General features: G+C 63.1%; 2 protein-coding genes across 4 annotated transcripts; both read right to left on the minus strand.

Moving 5' to 3' along the window:
* Window positions 1-1,442: 1,442 nt before the first annotated feature.
* On the minus strand, window positions 1,443-5,807 carry CDC6 (cell division cycle 6). The gene is made up of 12 exons (XM_059869503.1): window positions 5,739-5,807; window positions 5,292-5,540; window positions 4,842-5,060; window positions 3,995-4,194; window positions 3,756-3,919; window positions 3,532-3,638; window positions 3,259-3,398; window positions 3,072-3,172; window positions 2,889-2,953; window positions 2,568-2,767; window positions 2,330-2,470; window positions 1,443-2,066 (listed from the first exon to the last, which is right to left on the minus strand). Exons 2-12 carry the CDS (start codon window positions 5,524-5,526, stop codon window positions 1,977-1,979), a joined length of 1,662 nt encoding a protein of 553 aa, XP_059725486.1. The 5' UTR covers window positions 5,527-5,540; window positions 5,739-5,807; the 3' UTR covers window positions 1,443-1,976.
* A 556-nt stretch (window positions 5,808-6,363) lies between these two features.
* On the minus strand, window positions 6,364-17,448 carry WIPF2 (WAS/WASL interacting protein family member 2). 3 transcript variants are annotated; one of them, XM_059869206.1, is made up of 9 exons: window positions 17,308-17,380; window positions 12,060-12,127; window positions 11,321-11,433; window positions 11,027-11,159; window positions 10,769-10,888; window positions 9,689-10,339; window positions 8,436-8,645; window positions 8,225-8,326; window positions 6,364-7,551 (listed from the first exon to the last, which is right to left on the minus strand). In XM_059869206.1, the coding sequence occupies exons 3-9, from the start codon at window positions 11,381-11,383 to the stop codon at window positions 7,511-7,513; spliced, it is 1,320 nt and encodes a 439-aa protein (XP_059725189.1). In that variant the 5' UTR covers window positions 11,384-11,433; window positions 12,060-12,127; window positions 17,308-17,380; the 3' UTR covers window positions 6,364-7,510. The 3 variants fall into 3 exon arrangements, with proteins under 3 accessions (XP_059725189.1, XP_059725190.1, XP_059725188.1); XM_059869207.1 differs by lacking the exon at window positions 12,060-12,127 and having other exon boundaries at window positions 17,308-17,381; XM_059869205.1 differs by lacking the exons at window positions 11,321-11,433; window positions 12,060-12,127 and having other exon boundaries at window positions 17,308-17,448.
* Window positions 17,449-17,984: the final 536 nt, after the last annotated feature.

Here is a 17,984-nt window from a genome sequence, read left to right on the forward strand (position 1 = left end):
GCACATCGCTGCTGGGTGTCGCGGGGTGTCCCCTCGCCACGCTGCTGCCACCGCAGCGCCGGCAGCTCGCGGTGACGAACGGCTCCGGCACCCACGCTCCCGGATCCAGCTGCGCCATCGATTTTTCATCCACTGCGGCAGAGCGGGGCTGGGGCTGGCACTGGCATGGCCAGGGGGGCCTGTCCCCATCGCCACGCACACAGCCAGGACACCCCAGGGACACTGCCAGGGCTGGCAACACCCCGGGGTGCCACCACAGCCGTGTGGCCCAGATGTGGGAGTGTCCCTGTGCCACCATCACCTCTGCCATCACCACGGGGGGGACACAGGGGCATGCAGGAACCGAGGGGACAGAGGGAGGAACCGAGGTGACAGAGGGAGAAGGATGCCTGCCAGCATCACCACCGCGTCACCGCGGACCCGCACGCTGCCAGGCGCTTCCTTCCTGACACTGCCACCGTGTGCCCTGTCACCGTGTGCCGGGGGGCTGCGTCACTGCCTGGGGCAGGACGTGGGGAGCTGGGGACCCCCAGGCAGCCCACGGGCAGGACGATGCAGGTACCGGCTCAGTCCCAGAGCCTGGTGACAGCGGCTGGGTGACGGTGCGGGGAGGGGCAGGGACAGGCTCCTGACGTGGTGAGGGCACCGGGACACAGCCCAGAGCGGGCACAGCCCGGGCTGACCCCGGCGCCCGCCCGTGCCGCCGCACACGTCCGACACATGGCAGGGCCGGCTATAAATAGCGCCGGCAGCCCGGACTGAGCCTGCTCGGGGCCCCCACATTCCCCCGTGCCCCCCCTGCCTCGGTTTCCTCGCCGCTCCCCAGGGCCAGCAGGGACACACGTGTCCCCAAGGTGCCCCCTGGCCCTGCACCCCGTTTGTGGTGGCACCCAGGGGCCTCAGCGGGCTCCCCTTTGTGTCTTTGTCCTGGGCAGCCGCTGGGAATGTCCCCGTGTCCTGTGAGCTGCAGGGATGCCACAGGGGCAGAGCTGGGGTGGAGCTGGGACATAGCAGGGCCACCCCCTGGGCCCACAGGATGGGAAACTGAGGCACAGTGGGGACACCACATCCTCCCCCACCAGTAGCACCCCATCCCTGGCCAGGAGCTGCTGAGGGGCAGCCAGGGGTCCTGGGGGACAGGGTGGGATGGCAGAGGTAGGGTGGGATGGAGGGACAGGGGGCACAAGCAGAGCCTCATCCCCTCCCACTCTCCCCCACCCCCATTTGGAACCCCCAACACAGCCCCCCCTGCCATGAGGAAGCTGCAAAATTAGGTCAAAGCGTCCATTATTTAACAGAAACAGAGGAGCTGGGGCCAGGAGCTGAGGTTGGGGCTGGAGCCCAGGAGAGGGGATGGGGAGGACAGGGCTGGGTCCCCACAGCCATGGGGCAGGCAGGGATTGGGGGAACAGGGGTGAAACACGGGGGGCAAGAGACAAAGGTGAACTGAAATGACTTTATTTCATGGCAAGAGATAAAAGGATCCCCCCTGTTCTCTGCCCACCAGGGGTCCCTGCCCCTCCTGTGCCACTGCCAGCACTGAGACCCAGAGCAGGGCTGGCACTGGGAAGATTCTCCCTGCAGCCAGAGTGGTCAAGAAGGTTCCAGAGAGCCCCAGAAGGCTCTGAAAGAGTTGGGAGCAAACGTGGTCTGGGATTCATGGCAGGAGCAACACCAGACCTCAGGATCACACACCAGGGTGGCAAGGGGGACCAGGAGCACCCCACTCCCTGCAAAAGGGCTGGGGGTGCCACAGAGGGGCTGGGGGTGTCCCAGCCTCCCACCTAAGCTCCCATCATGCAGCAATTACAATATAACATTAATAATATTATTACATTAAAATATTAATAAAAATATCCCGGACTGACAGCCCCAGGGCAGAACTTGACAAATGTCCAAAACCTTGGGAGCCACTTGCCACAGCAGCAAAATCCTCCTTGGGGCCACGGGGAGGGGGTTGGTGGGAGGTGGGGAGGTTAGTGCAGCCCCTGGGTGAGGATGCTGCCCACCAGCGCCGTGTCCTGCAGCCTGTGCTCCAGGGCTGCCTCCTCCAGCATCAGGGAAACCTGGGAGGGAGAACAGGGGTGTGCTCAGCACCCAGCTGACAGATCCTGCCCCACTCCCACCACTCCATCGTGTCCCAGCACTGTCACCAGACCCTGCCAGGGAAATCTGGGAGGGAGGACAGGGGTGTGCTCAGCACCCAGCTGACAGATCCTGCCCCACTCTCACCACTGGATTGTGTCCCAGCACTGAGCTGACAGATCCTGCCCTGCCCCACCACTGGATTGTGTCCCAGCACTGTCCCTGCCCCAGAACCCCACGGTACCTTGGCCAGCCGGGCCTCCTTGGCCCTCTTGAGCTCGAGGACACCGCGGGACTCCAGGAGGGTGACAAGGGACAGACACTCGGCCTGGTCGACGGCGGGGAGCTGCTGCCGCCGGCACACCTGGCTGTAGGTGTCATGGAGCTGGGGAGGGCAGGGGGGGGTTACACCATGGCCAAGCACCCAAGGGACACCCACCCACTGCCAGGTGCAGCCCTGAGAGGGTCCCACATCCACTCACCTTCCCCAGGGTCACCTCGCGGGCGTGCGAGTGCCGGGCAAGCAGGAGCAGGGAGCAGAGCAGCACCTTCTGCTGCAGGGGGAAGGTGTCCTGGGCACCCCGGGGCCCCCCTGCCAGCCGGTCCCCAAACACCTCCGAGAGCACCCGGGAGATGTGCAGGAGCCCCACGCGCTTGGGGACAGGGGACACCGGGGAGTCACCTGTGGGACAGAGAGAGGATCCCAGGGAGGTGAGAACAGGGAGAGAGGTGTCCCACAAAGGGAGCCCAGACTCCCACTGAGGAGCTGTCACAGGGTTTTGGCTCCGGCAGCAGTGACTCACCCCTGGGCAGTGGCTTGAGCAGGGTCTGGCCTCGCACCTCCAGCTCCACCACCTCCACAGCACGCCTGGGGAGGGACAGCCCTGAGTGCCAGGCAGAGCAGGCACCCCTGGCACGAGCACCATGGTGCAGGGAAGCCATGGAGACTCCCAGGGACCAGTCTGGGTTTGGGGGCACACACTGACCTACAGACATCCAGGGCCTTGCGAGCATCACCGGAGACTGCAGAGACCTTGCGGGCACAGAACTGGAGTGCAGCAGAGTCCAGGATGGGGTCACCTGCCACCTGTGGGGCACCAGGGCTGTCAGTGCTGCCACCCGTGTGGGCAGAGGACCCCATGGCCCCCCACTCTGTCCTCCCTGTGTCCCCACCTGTCCCAGCCTCTCCTGCAGGATGAGGGTGAGCTGCTCCTTGGTGTAGGGTGGGAAGTGCAGCAGCCGGGGCTTGCCAGCCAGGTGGGCTCCCAGCCTGGCCAGGCTCCTGTCTGTCAGGTCCAGGGCATTGGCCAACCCTGCAGGGCGAGAGGAAGAGGAGGATGAGGGCTGTTCTCCAAGGAGGGAGCAGGAGGGGGCTGCAAAGGGAAGTCTCCATCAACCCCCCCCAAAGAGGAGAGCAGTGCAACCTCTTACATCCTGCACACTCACCCACGAGGACAAGCCTGGAGCTGGGAAGCTGGGGCCACTCAAAGAGGGTGTAGAGCACGTCCTGGCCTTTGCTCTCCAGCTGGTCCAGCTCATCCAGCACCAGGAGGCTGTGGGAGAGCCCAGATCAACCCCTGCTCTGTCCCCTCACAGCACTCCAAGCAGGGAGAGCAGAGCTGCTGCATCCAGGGGAATCCCACCCCACCCACCAGAGACAGGGAACTCACACCATGGGCCCCCGGGCCGTCAGATGCTTCTCCAGGCTCCTGATACGCTCCCGTCCAGTGGCCACAGGCAGCCCCAGCTGCTGTGCCAGGGCAGGGAAGATGCTGTGGGGGCTGCCCAGTGCCATGCAGTTCAGCACCACAGTCCTGCTGCCAGCCAGCTTGTCCTGTGAGGAATAGGAATGTTACACTGGCCCCATCCCACTGCCCCCCAGCCCCCACAGCGCGGCCATGGCACACACCTTGCAGTCGAGCAGGACACGGCTCAGACAGGCTGTTTTCCCAGTCCCAGGGGCTCCGGACACGTAGAGGCTGCCAGGCTGGCGCCCCAGGACGTGTTCCAGCAGGAACTGCCGCAGCATCCCCGTCTCCCGCTCCCTGCCCTGCAGCCGCTCGGGCACAGCGGCGTGCAGCACCTGCTTGGCCTGCTGGTAACAGGTACCTGCACGGGGAGCAAGAGGACTCAGGGCTGATCATCATCCCCATCCCTGCCTTCATATCTATCCCTAGCTCCATATACCCATCCCTATCCCCATATCCCCAACCCCATCCTTTCCTCCACACCCTCAACTCAACCCCCATCACCATCCCTTATCCATATTCCCAATCCCATCCATCCATGCATCCCCATCCCATCCATCACCCCACAGCCAGCCCTGCCCACCCTCACAATCCCATCCATCACCCCCTACCCACCTTCCTGCATCCTCATCCCACCCACAACCCCATCCCCATCCCTGCATCCCCATCCCATCCATAACCCCATACCCATCCCTGCACCCCCATCCCATCCATAACCCCATCCCCATCCCTGCACCCCCATCCCACCCATAACCCCATCCCCATCCCTGCATCCCCATCCCACCCATAACCCCATACCCATCCCTGCACCCCATCCCACCTACAACCCCATCCCCATCCCTGCATCCCCATCCCACCCACAACCCCATCCCCATCCCTGCACCCCCATCCCACCCACAACCCCATACCCATCCCTGCACCCCATCCCACCCACAACCCCATCCCCATCCCTGCACCCCCATCCCATCCAGAACCCCATCCCCATCCCATCCATCACCCCCTACCCACCTTCCTGCCTGAAGAGCTGAGTGCGTGGGTGCTGCCTGCTGAGCCCCGAGCTCCGGGGGGTCCCTGGCCCCCCGCTCCGTGGGGATGGCCCTGAGCCCTTGGGCCGCTCCGGGGAGGCTGAGGGGTCCCCAAAGAGCAGGCGACGGCCCCGGTTCTCCTTGCTGCGTTTGGCCGGGGAGCAAGGTAAGGCATGGGGGACGTTGCACAGGTTGTCATCACCTGCGGGGACAACAAGCTGGCGGTGACACAGGGCCACTCTCCCTGGGGGAGTTTATGCTTCAGCCCCTCCCAGAAACCCCACGGGAGCAGCTCTTCCTCCTGAAATGGGGGTGAAGCTGCAAATGCAGCTGGACCGGAGGGGGCTGGGCCCATCTGTCTGCCCCAGCCCTCGGGATGAGAAGGGGGATGTGCCCCCCGCCACTCCCAGGGGGTCCCGGCGGAGGGACTCACCCAGGCGTTTGCGGGGGCTCAGGGGCTGCGCTTTGGGTGTCAGCGGCTGCGCTGTGGCCCGGCCTGAGCGTGTGTCCGGGGTGGCCGGGCCGGAGCCCGAGGCCTTGGAACGCGGCGAGGGGCGCAGAGCAGGGGCGTCGGGGTCACTCTTGGCCGAGGGGGTAGCGAGGCGTCGGGCGCTCCTCGTGCGGGGGAAGCCGATGGTGGGCTGGCTCTGCGGGCTGCTGCTGGCCATGGCGGGGGCTACGGCTGGAGGAGAACAGCGGTCAGGTGAGAAAGACCGCCAGCCCCGCGGGTCTCGGCCATCCCCTGCCCCCCTAGTCCCAGTCCCCACCGCGCGGCCCCCCACCTCTGGCCCCCATGTCCCCCCAAGCCCCCTCGGGTCCCCCCATGTCCCCCCAAGCCCCCTCGGGTCCCCTCCGGGTCGGCCCCGCTGCCCCCACCGACCTTCTCGCGCCAAATCAGCCCCAGCTCCGCACTTCCCGCCACCAGACCAAGATGGCCCCGCCCCCTTCGCCCCATTGGCCGGGCCGCTGCTGCCGCCGCCAATCGCCGCGGCCGGAGGAAGGGCCGCAACAGAGCAGCCAATCAGCGAGCGCAGCCGAGGCAGGGCGGAAACTGCTGAGCACGGCGCGCGGGGCACGCTGGGAGCTGTGGTCCGCCTGCCGGTACTCAGCGCTCCCCGTTCCCCCCGTGCTCCCACGGCCCGCACCCCCCGACCCAGCCTTCCTCGTCCTCCCAGTGCCACCAGTTCCTCCTACATTGCTTTTCTACTGCCGCCCAGTCTTGTCTCCCCACGCTCGCAGTACTCCCCACCCTTCCTCCCAGTATTCCCCACGGCGTTTCCCCCATGCTCCCAGGGCCTACACCCAAACAATCCCCCCTCCCCCTGCTCCCAGTACCCACAATCCTCCTTCCCAGTGGTCCCAGTGCCACCAGCAACCCCGATCCTGCCTTCTTACTGCGCTCCCAGTACTCTCCACCCTGTCTGCCAAAGTGCCCTGCTCCCAGCCCTCGGGGCATCACCTCAAGAAAGAAAAGGGGTTCCTGGGAACCTCCCCCTTACACAGTGTCCTTGACATCATTAATCACTTTATTACTTTTATTTAAATGTAATTTCCAGCTCCTCCAAATTCCTCTGTTCCCTTTTAAAAGGGCCCCTCACTCCAGGAGGGGCAGAACCGTATTGAACCTTTATTTAACCCAAAGGGCAGCGCTGGGGGGGGCTCATTCTCCAGAGAAACCCCCCACTCACCCCTCACCCACTTCACTCCAGCCTCAACAGGGGAAGGTCCATCATCATAGAAAAAAAAAAAAAAATAAATCCCCTGAATGAGCCCAAAACCCACCTGGCAGGGGTGGCCCCCCTGCACCCCGTGCCCTTCCTGCTATGGTACAGAGATCAGTAACTACGTTAGTGTGACCCCCCCCGTCAGACAGGGAGTGTAAGGCAAAACATCACCGGCCCCCAGGGCCCCCCGACGTGCCCCCTGGTGTGCCAGACCCAGCACAAACGCCCTCCCCGCACATGTAATTAGTGTTTTCTTGTTAAAATGCTCAGGTCTGGGGGGAGGCAGCAGTGAGAGTCAGGGGAACCCCAGGGGGAAGTGCCAGGGGAGCAGTGGTTTTGAGGGGGGCACATGCAGATGCCCCCCCTGTGGGGTCAGAGAAAGGGGGTCCCCATCAGCTGTTGGGGTGTCCCTGCATGGTCCCACTCATGTTCCCCCCTGCCTCCACTGGCTCCTGTGCAAAAAAGCAATGGGCTGTGCTGGGATAACAAGGTTCCACCAGGATCACGAGGCTCTGCCGGCCCGTCCCTGCTTCCCCTCGCTCTGGGGGGTCTCACAGCGTGTCCATTCCCTGCCTGACCCCAGCCCCCCCTCCATGAGCCCCCCTGGTCCCAACAGCCAGCACACGGCTTGGCCTCAAGTCCCGTGCCCGGCTCCCAGGCAGATCCCGACCCAGGATCCATGAGGAGGAATGAGGGATGGACCCATCCAGGCTTGCCACGAGGTCACTGACTCCTGGGGGGTGCATAGATGAGGTGGGGCTGGCAGAGCACGCTGCACTGGGGGGGATCCACTTGTCCTGGGAAAACCGGAGAGGCTGGGAGTGCGTCATGCAGGATCCGGGGCGCTGGGAGCTGGGGGGGTCCGGCTGAGGAAGGGGAAGGAGCTCCATGTCTCTGCTCTGGAACAATCCACCCGCACAGCCCGCTTTCACCTGGGGATGGGGGGCAGAGGGGGAGCCCCACGCGTAGCTGGAAGACAAGGAAGCCTGTTGGAGCTCTGCAGAGCCGGATCCAGCACGTCTGCTTTCCCTCCTCCACACCCCCGCGCCAGCTGCCGGCCCCCCCCCCTCCCCGACCTCCCTGCGGAGATCTGGAGCCTGGGATTTGCGCCTGGCAGCAGCCGCTGCAGCCGCACCGAGCTCGGGGCTTTTCAAACCCGCATTAAACATTCATGGCTCTAAAAATAAACGAGCATCCCATTCTCCCCGGAGTCTCCGCCGGGATCCGCAGCGCTGACGTGCAGCACCAAGGGCACTTTGAGCTCTGCCGGGTCCGAGTGCCGGTGCTCGGGGTTTATCCTGAGGGTCTGCATCCCCCCAGCCCCTGCCCTGGCTGAGGGGTCCTTTGAGATTCCCTCCAGTGCCAAAGGTGCTCAGCAAAGGCAGGAATGAGCTCTGCAGGCAAACCAAGAGCAGGTGGGATAGGGCATCCACACAGCCCAAATTTCTGCCCCACCCCACGGCACAGAGAGCTGCCTTCAGGGCTTGGGACCCCTGGGAATGGGGCTCAGCACCCCCAGAACACCAGCAGGGCCCAGGGCACGGCCACTGCACCACCCACCCTGTGCAGGGACAAACAGGACAGTGCCAGCCATGAGGGCACAACAGAGGAGAGGGAATTTGGGACACCTCCTCCTCCTCACCTCTGTTTGTTTTGCTGGGGTAGATTCTCTGGAAGTATTTATATTCCTCTGGGGCTGGGAAGTCTTCAACGGGATGAAAGGAGTATTTGGATTCAAAGTCATCTGCGAAGAAATGGCAAAAGGGGCAGGTGAGGGAGGGGGGCTCTGGCAGAGCCTGGCCAAAGCCACAGGGCTCGGCTGTGAGGGGGATCCGTGCGGGGGTCCCACTCACCCAGGAATGCTCTGACGGTGGAGATGGAGTCCCGGTGCCCGTTCCGCACGGGCGGCGGCGGCGGCGGGGGCCCAGCCGGGGTCCGGGTGGGTGGCGGTGGGGGCTTCCCCCGGCTGGGGGGCTCGGCGGGGCCGTGCAGTCTGTAGGGGGGTGGGGGCGGGGGGGCGTCGCGCCCTCCGTTCCGCAGCATCGGCGGCGGGGGCGGCGGAGCTGCGGGGACAGCGGGGTCAGCGCCGAGCGCGGCATTCCCGGGGCAAAGCCAGGGACATCCCCCGGAGCGTTCCAGGCCAGCTGCTGCGCCAGACCGCGGCCCAGGGATGCTCCTACGCGTGCCCGGAGATTTCCCGCTCGCTCCTGGCATCTGCATTCCTCATCCCTCCACCAGCTGCACTGCAGGGACCAGTCAGCCCTGCTGCCCCACGGCTCACCGTCCACCCCGGGGGCTGCTCCAGCCCCACGTGCTCCCAGCCCACAGTGAGCATAGATCCCTCTGCACCAGAGGGATCCCAGGAGCAGCTACAATCCAGAGAGTCCAAGGGCAGCAGCTCCACATGGAGCCAAGATGCTGCCTGCCAGGACTGGAAGCCACATCCGCAGTGTCACCGAGGTAGTGACAGGATCCACAGCCCCTCTGACCCACCTCTCGCTCCTGCCTAGCCTCCCGTAGAGGCTCCGTGGCAGTTCGTGCTCCTCATTAGCCTAATTACACTCCGGCTGACAGCGCAGATCCCCAGCTGTAGCTCTGAGGAGGGATTCTGGCAGGGCCAGAAGGACGGAGCGGCTTGGCAGGGGCCCAGGCAGGAGCTGCGGTCTGGACCGGGAGCCCAGGAGTGCACGGGGGGGCACCGGGGCACAGGCAACAGCAGTCCCAGCCACGGGGACACACTCCTGAGGGCTGCACGCCCAGGGAAAGGCTTCTCCCTGCTCTGCCATAGCTTTTTGCACCCTACCAGTGACATTTAGGAAGCTGAGGGGAGCTATGCTCTCCCACACTCTCATCTCCCACCCCAGGAGAGCATGGGCAGGAGCTACCCAGCCACAACCCACCGCCAGCACCAAGCTTGGAAGGAGATGGATGGTCATGGGATATGACCAAGGACATGTGTTAAACATGGCACTGCAACTCCTGCCCCAGCTCGGCCCCATCACCACATGCAGAAGGTTCACCGTACCCTGAAGCCAACTCTTGCCCGTCACCTCCCACCCTGATCACCCCAGCTGTCCCCAGGCACCGTGGTGCGAGTGGCTCTTACCTGCTCCACGGCTCGGGGGGTCTCTGGCCGGCGGCGGGGGGCGGCTGCTCTGCAGGGACGGGGAGGCAGCAGTGGGCGGCGGCGGCGCCAGACCCCGCAAAGGGCCCGGTGCCTTCCTGTGCAAGGAGTTGTGTCTCTGCGGCAGCTCCGGGGCCGACTCGCTGCTGGGGCTGGAGGGGCCGTTGGGGACACCGGGGGGCTGCCGGTAAGGGGGAGGCGGGGGGGCGAGAGACTGGCCCTGAGCGCCCGAGCGGAGGCTGACAGGGGAAGGAGGGGGTTTGATGGGCGGAGGGGCGGGGGGTCCGTCCCTGCTGCCGGGCGGGCGCTGTCCCGGGGTGGGCGGCAGCGGCTTCTCCCGGTTGTAGGGCGAGGCCTTGGCGTGCGCTGGAGGGGGGGCCGGGGGGGCGGCGGCGCGGCGTCCTGGCGGCGGGGGCGGCGGGGCCGAGGAGCTGTGCTTCATGCCGGTGCCACCGGCGGTGCCGGGCCGGGACAGGTCAGGCAGGGAGGGCCTCTGCGTGCGCGGCAGTTCCGGTGGGGAGCCCCGGCTGCTGTCGGCATCGTCCTGAGGGCGGCTGTTGTTGGCCGGCACGGGGGGCCTGGGAGCAGCTGCTCGGGAGCCAGGGACTTGTAGTGTTTGTTTAGTGGAGCTGTCTGCGGGGAAGGAGAGCACAGTGAGGGGTTGGGGACAGCACGGGAGCAGTGCCCTGTCCATCCACAGAGCCACGGCCAAGGAGGGCCAGGCCACAGGGATGGCTAGGGACGGCTGTTTGGCACACACAGGGAGCTGGCACTGAGCACAGCCACACACGGCTCCTCTCTCACCACTCTACTCTGTGGCCACCACAGTGAACACACAGAGTCCAGCAACACACGAAACCCCTGCGCCCTCCAAGAAGTCTGTGTGTGGGGCTGAGGTTCAGGGAGGGCACAGCTGGCCTGTGCCATGCATGGGATGAGATTTGGGGTCCTGCCTCTTAGCAGCTGAAATCCCCAGGGATACACAGTGAGATCCTCAAACCCCTTCCTGCTCAGGGCCCTCCCCAAGGACCCCCACGCAGACCACGGGCCAGTGGCCATTACCTGAGCTGTCCTTGGCTCCCACAGGTCTGAGCTTGGGAACGCCGCCTTGGAAGAGGCCGCCCTTGGGCTGGATGGCAGCTGAGCCGGAGCCGTAGCTGCTGCCGCCGCTGCCCTTGGGCTCTGAAAGGAGGGAGGCAAAGAGGTTAAGCCTGGAATTATCTGCTCCTCCAATGAGGAGCTGCTGGGAACCAGATGGGCAAGCGCCCTGCAGGGTCTGGCGGCGCCCAGCGTGCGGCCAGGAGCCTCCTGGGGACTCACTTTCCAGGATGGGTGCACTCCGGTCATTGATTTGGGTCACTTTCCTGAGCTTGGTCCCTTTACAGATGTCCTGCAGGAGGGCCCCGCGGCCCCGCTGCTCCTCTCGGCTCAGCTTCGGCGGTTCCGTGTTCGCCTGGAGAGGAGCAGCAGCTCAGCACCTCCCACGACCCTCCAGGAACAGCCCAGCTCCACATTCCCACCTCCCAGAGCACCCCACCCCTGCCACAGCCAGCCTTCTCCAAGTGGCCCCATGTGGGGACAGGCCAGCTCCCAGCCCAGCGAGATGACCCCTACCTGACTGAGGCTGGGGGGTGGCGGGGGGCCGGGGGGCGGTGGCGGGGGAGGAGGGATCGGCATCCTGGAGGCTCCGGGGTCTCAGTGCTGGGGGCAGGCCTGGGCACTCATGCCTGCAGGAAGGGAGGAAGTGGGGAAAGCTGGAGGTGAAACACAGCCCCGGGGAATTGTGCTGGTGCCCTGTGCCCGTGCAGAGCAGCAGCTGAAGCTGCTCTCCCAGGCTGTCCCAATACCCTGGAGCAGTAGATCCCAGAGGTGGGAGCCAGCACATCCCCACCCCAAATCCCCAGAGGTCCCTGCAGTCAAAACCCAAGACATGTCTCACACAATCACCTCACCTGGCAGACAAAACCTGGCCAAGCTGATCCTGCACCATCCATCCAGCTCCTCCAGCTGCAGCCGGGGGCTGCTCACTTGGGAGAGTGACAGTAACCCCCCAGCACTGGCACATGACCCCATGGCCTCTTCAGCCATGGCCAGGGCAAATCTGCCAGATGGCTCTGGCTCCAGAGCAGCCAGAGTAGCACAGGACTGTTCTGTGTCTCCCATCCCTGAATTCCCAACCTCTTGTCTCCTACATCAATAACCCTCGAGCACTGAAGTCTCTCTGCACCCCACGACCCCAAAGCCCCCTCAAAGCTGTCCAAGCAGTCAGGGAAACCAGCTTTCCCAGCACAGATCTGGCAATGCTCCAACTCCTCAGAAGCCCAGAATAAACCTGTCTGGCACCACGGCTCACCTGGAACAGCTCCCGGGGCTCCACAGGGCCCGGTAACTGGTCGGCACTGGAGACAGAACACAGAGGGACTGGGGACAGGAAGGGGAACCTGAATCACTGGGAAGTCACAGGCCCTCGTGCCACTGACAGCAGAGCTCAGGTAGGGCCTCCCATAGCACCGGCTCAGGGAATAGGAATGTGATGACTGGAGGCCTTGCTCACCACATGGAGAGTCCCAGGAGCTCAGGGCAGACCCTGAGGCAGGGGACAAATGTCTCTCTCTGGGCCACAGATGTCCTTCCCACAGGAAAACGTATTCCACAGTCACTAACGGGAACCACACCATCAACAGGAGGAAAGGACAAGGCAGTTTCACACCTGAAACTTCCCATTTCCGGGCCCTGACCTCCAGGGCAGGTGGCAGAGGGCACGGGAACAGCCCTCACTGCAGGGAAAGTTCCTTTATGACTCAGGTTTGTACCAGGCATTAACAACAGATCCCTTCTCCCACTCATCTCCTGCTAGATAAACTACAACTTCCTAATCCCACAGGACACAGGTCCATCCTCTGTCAGACATTCCCAGGGTGTGAGAATGGGAAGCAGGGAGCAACAGCACGACTGCCACAGCAGCAGCTCCCCTGCCCTCAGGCAAACCACTGGCTCTGGGGTTCAGGGAAAGAAATAAATACCTAAACTGCCTTTCTATTAAAATCATCTCTTCTGTCTACCCTGTGAGAAGTCCTCAGCTACAGCTTCATTAGGAAGACATTCCTCCCTTTATCTCATGGCATTTTCCAAGTCCCTGAGACTCCCAGTTGCCCATGGTGCTCCTTTGCCCCAGCCCAAGCTCAAGGCCTCCCACCCAAGATCCGACATCCATCAATCCCTCTGGACACTCCAGTCAGGAACAACACCCAGCAAACCCATCCAGCCTCAGCCTTTCCCACTGGAGCAGGATCACAGACGGCTCTGAACGTGCTCGTCTGGGACGTGTTGGAACAGGAGCACTTTTCCCTGTGCTCCTTCCCACCTGCAGTGGGATCACAGGGCCAGGGTGGCACGAGTGGCTCCGGGCAGAGCCCCAGTCATGCTGGATCAGCTGCCGGAGGGAATTAGCAGGGATCCAGCTGAGGAACACGCCAGGTAACGAGACTCCTGACTCGGGCTCGTGTGTCACAGCCCTGAGCCAGCACAGGAGTGATGCCAGGGCCACCACCTTCCGACCCATGGGAATGTCACGTGTTGTGTCCCTGATCTGCTGCTGTGCCAGCTGGTTACTCCCAGGGTGACACTTCCCTCACTGGCCCCTGTGACAGCAACACATCTCACAGACAGACAAACAGGGATTTGTCGGCTGGCACAAACCAGCCAGTGCCACCCGTGCCAGGCCAGCACTGCTGGGGTCTCTCTGTGACTGCTGACACCCTGTGACAAGCTCCAGACAGTCCACAGGGACAATCCACAGGGACCTACAGGACAAGGGGGGTATTTCTACAAACAGATCATGAGTCACTGTCTCCCCTCTAAGGTGCCCTTAGAGCAAAACCTGTGCTCAGATCCAGGCTCTGACCTAGAAGAGGGAGAGGAAAGACGAGTTTAAGCTAAAGCAGCTTGAGGATAAACTGGAGCTGAATTCCCAAGAAACAGGTCATTCCATTTCGGTGCACGGCCCCGTTCGGGCTGAGGATTAACAGCAAAGGTCACATTGAAAAACCAAAATCGAGAGGCCCCGAACTCAGCACACAGCTGGGAAAAGCTGAGAGCTCCGGGTGGGAACGGTGCCTTTGAAATACAGCCTGCATCTTTCATGTGCAAGAAGACAGACCCAGCTGATACAGATTAGGGAGACAGGAGCTAAATCCTCCAGGAAAAGAAAAAAGGGGGGAGTTTTCCTCCCAGCACCCCTTCATGCCTGGCAGAAGCTATGCCTGTGAACAACGCTCCGACTTCTCTGCACCCCTTCTCCTTTGTTCTTCTCTACCAGGACCTTTTCACCAAGACACATCAGAGCTTCTGAGGGCTCCATAAGCTGTAGTGGCAGCTGCCTGCGCTCGCAGGGGAAGTGCCTGGGAAGAGCTGAATCCAGAGACATCAGTGGATAAAAGCTGGGCTGAGGCAGGAGGGGCAGGTTTACACAGTGCCTTTGCTTTTCCAATCCAAACCAAACCTCAGGAAAGCTCTGAGCAAAGCACGAGGAAAACAAGGTGTGAAAAGCTGTCCCTTGGGAGGAGGGAGAGATCAGCAGATCGAGGTCACCCTGTGGAAAGCTGCTTCACAGCTGCTGTTCCACACGCTGGAACCCACCACGGCCACAGATGCCTCGGCAGTGATTTGGACCAGCACTTCCCTGTCAACCCAGGGATCAAAACATTACTAAATCCCAAGAACTTGACATTCAGCTGCCTCTTGTCCCCTAAAAGCAGCAGGATTGGGCAGATCCGGCCCAGCCTGAGAGACATGCCACGTTTTCCAGGCATTTTTCAAGTCCCTGTTTGTTGTGGAGGGAATTGAAACGCCCTCCCCAGCAGCAGCCCCCATCCCGCTCATCCCGGGGGGATTGCTGCTGGAGCAGGACAGGCAGCAGCAGTGACCTTCAGCCGCCTATTTCCTCACTTTTCAGGGGGATTTGGGCTCCGGGCGGATTTGTATTTCACATTTGCAAGCCCGAGCTGCAGCGCCTCATCCTCAGGGAGGCTTTGAACTGCAGATCAAGAGGAATTTCCACCCTCTGATGTCGGCGCAGAAATGCGGCCGCACCGGTTTGGGAACGACTTCCAAGGCTGGACCTCTCCAACACCCGCCCCCGCGCCTTTATCTTCCCTCTCTTCCCATCCTAACCCGCAGATCCTCGTTACCCCCTCCCAAATTCCAACCCTGTCCTCCCTCCACAGCCTGACATTCCTGCCCGCTCCCGAGGAGCTGAGGATGCTACATAAATAATTTATCCTGAGCGACAGCCATCGCAGGATTTAAGGTCATTCAAGCTTTTAAAATCCTATCAGCATGCTTCCCGAGCCGAGCTGCCAGCTCCATTTGGAGCATCCCGCGGAGCCGGCGCATCCCTGCGTGCAGACAGACAGACACGCTCCGGCCCCGCGGGATCCAGACGCTCCCTGTGAATTATTAACGACCCGCGGGCTCTGACGAGGCGTTTTTAACAAAAACCCCGATCTCCGGAGTTTCTAATTCCTCAGGGATGAGCTCCACAGCCTCAGTTTCCCCATCCACCCACAGCATCCACAACTTCAGTTTCCCTATCCATCTACAACTTCCACATCCTCCGTTTTCCTCTCCAGTGTCCTTGGCCTCAGTTTCCCATCTCCGACCACAGAACCCCCGGCTCAGTCTGTGCCCTGCTCCCATCTCAGGTCACTCAGCAGAGGAAACCTTTAATCAGGAGCAAGGCACCCTGTCCCGAAATTCCGCTGCAGCAAAAGGAAAAGCAGGAAAAGCCCGTCCTGCCAGCCTCCCCTGCCGCTCCCCCTCTGCCGAAGAGGCAAAAGGAAGCCGGGAAGGGAGAGGTGGCACACGAGGGGCTGGGCAGGAACCGAGGGGCTGGGCAGGAAGCGCTCAATTATTCCAGCGGGAGGAAGCGGCAGGAGACGCGGGGACTTCCCGGTTCATTCGAGCCGGAGCTGGGAATTCCGGGTGCAGCGATCCCGACAGAGTGGCATCCCTCCCGGTGCACCGGCCCTCCCACCCCTTGCACCGGGAGCAGGGACTCCAGGATGTGTCTCCCTGGAGCGCCAGGGACAACTCAGCTCCAGCACTGCCCAGAAAAAGCTGTGGCTGCCCCATCCCTAGAAGTGTTTCAGCTAGGATGGGGCTTGGAACAACCCCCTTCCAGTGGAAGATGGGATTTAAGGTCATTTCCAACTCGAGTCATTCCGGGATTCCATGGAACTCTGTGTCCATGGTCATCCCTAAGCCACCACAGACTCCAAAAGGTCCGTCTGTCCTTCTGTACCCCAAAAAGGCTCCCCCCTCTCACTGGCTGTCCCCCAGCCCTTTCTGGTTCTGGGCACCTACAGGGTGGGGGTCCAGGGAATCACGTGAGGGTCCCAGGGGTCACAGAGGGGGTCTAGGGGGGTCCTGGGAAGGGTGGAGGGGTCCCAGGTAGACACAGAGGTCATACTGGAGGTCTCTGGCCCCTGGTCCTGTTCTGGACAGCTCCAAAGGGGTCTTGGGGAGGGGACCCTGAGGTGACCCAGGAGTCAGGAGGAAGGGGTCAATGGGGTCATGGTGGGGGTCTCAGAGACCACAGGGGGAGTCCCAGGGGACACTCTGGGGTCAGAGTCTCCATGCTGGGGGTCTAGGGGGGATCCTGGGAGGGGTGGAAGGGTCCAGGGCATCAATATGGGGCATCTCAGAGGGGTGGCAGGAGTCACAGCGAGGGTCCCAGGCCCCCAGCCCTGCCAGCTCTGGAGACCCTCAGGTTGGGGGTCCTGGGGAAGGGTCCCTGAAGTAACCTAAAGGTCAGGGTGAAGGGGTCCAAGGGTAAGTGCAGGATCTCAGGACAGTCCCAAAGGATGTCCAGGGTCAGGGTGGCGGTCCAAGACCCCTGGTTCCAGCCAACCCAAAGACAGGAGTCCAAGGAGGGGTAGAGAAGTCCAGGAGGTCAGTGTGGGGATCCCAGGGGTCCCAGGCCACGGTCCCACCAGATCCAGGCACACACAGGGTAAGGGTACAAGGAGGGTCCTGGGGAGGGATCTCACACCTAACTCAAGGGTCAGGGTGGAGGGGTCAAGGACAGTACGGGGGTCTCAGCAGAGATCCACGGGGGTCCTGGGGATGGCTCTCGGAGGAGACCTTGAGGTCAGAGTGGGGGTCCCTATGGTGGTGGGCTCACAAGCCCCCAAACCAGCAGGTTCCGGGCACACCCAAGCTGGGGGTCCAGGTCAGTTCTGGGGAAGGGTCCCTGACGTGACCCAGGAGTCAGGGAAGTGGGAGATCTCACAGGCGGCCCAGGGGGCAGGGTGGGAGGATCCAGGGGGTCCATGTGAGAGCTCCAGCCCCCCCGGCCTCGCCGGTTCCTGTCACTTCACAGCCGGCCCCGCGGACCCCTCAGCCGGGCCCGGGCACCCCCGAGGTCCGCGCAGGCCTCAGCGCGCCCCCAGCCCCGCCGGTCCCGGGCTCCGCACAGGCCCCACGCGCCCACCCCACGCCACCACACCCCACACAAGCGTCCCGCGGGCGCAGTCCCGGCCTCCCGGCCCCCCGAGCCCCGGCCCGGCCCCGCCGATCCCCCCCGGCCCTCCCCCGCTCACCCGCGGCTCCTCCCGCCGCTCCCGGCCCCGGCCCCAGCCCCGCCGAACGAAATGGCGGTCCTGGCCCTTCTGCGCCTGCGCGGCCCAACCGGATGTGGGCGGGGCACGGCGGGGCAGCGGCGCCATGATGAAGAGGTCGGGCGCCCATGAGGGAAGGGCCCGTCATCGTCGTATTGGGAAGGTCACGGCAGCTCCGTGAGCACCCAGCTCCGCGGTGTCCCGGTGACAGAAGACGGAGCGGCACCACCGGGAAGAAATTCCCCACTCTGTGCCGAAACGCTGCTGAAAGCTCGGGGCGCCGCGACATAGCACGGCTATGCTGCCTGTTCCCCCCGCCCCTTCCGCCATATTGAGGAGGTCAGCTGACTCCGGCCGTCGCCATATTGGGAAGGTTGGCGGAAACCTTGGCGGCCGCCATGTTTGAAAGGTCAAAGACTGGATCCACGCTGCCGCCATCTTGGGAAGGTCGGCTCCACCCTGTCTGTGACGTGGAAATGACGTCACCGACAGCGAGGCTGTGACGTCACTCCTACCATGACCTCAATCCCTAGCATGACATCACAGACAAGTGCCGGGACAGACTTTTATTGGGGCTCACTGCCCCACCCCCAGCTTCATTTTGGTTTTTTTTTTTGCCTTTTTTTCCTCCTTTTTCTTAAAAAATAAATGTACAATTC

This window comes from Haemorhous mexicanus, chromosome 28 (assembly GCF_027477595.1).
Source record: "Haemorhous mexicanus isolate bHaeMex1 chromosome 28, bHaeMex1.pri, whole genome shotgun sequence".
In the NCBI taxonomy this organism is placed as follows: Eukaryota; Metazoa; Chordata; class Aves; order Passeriformes; family Fringillidae; genus Haemorhous; species Haemorhous mexicanus.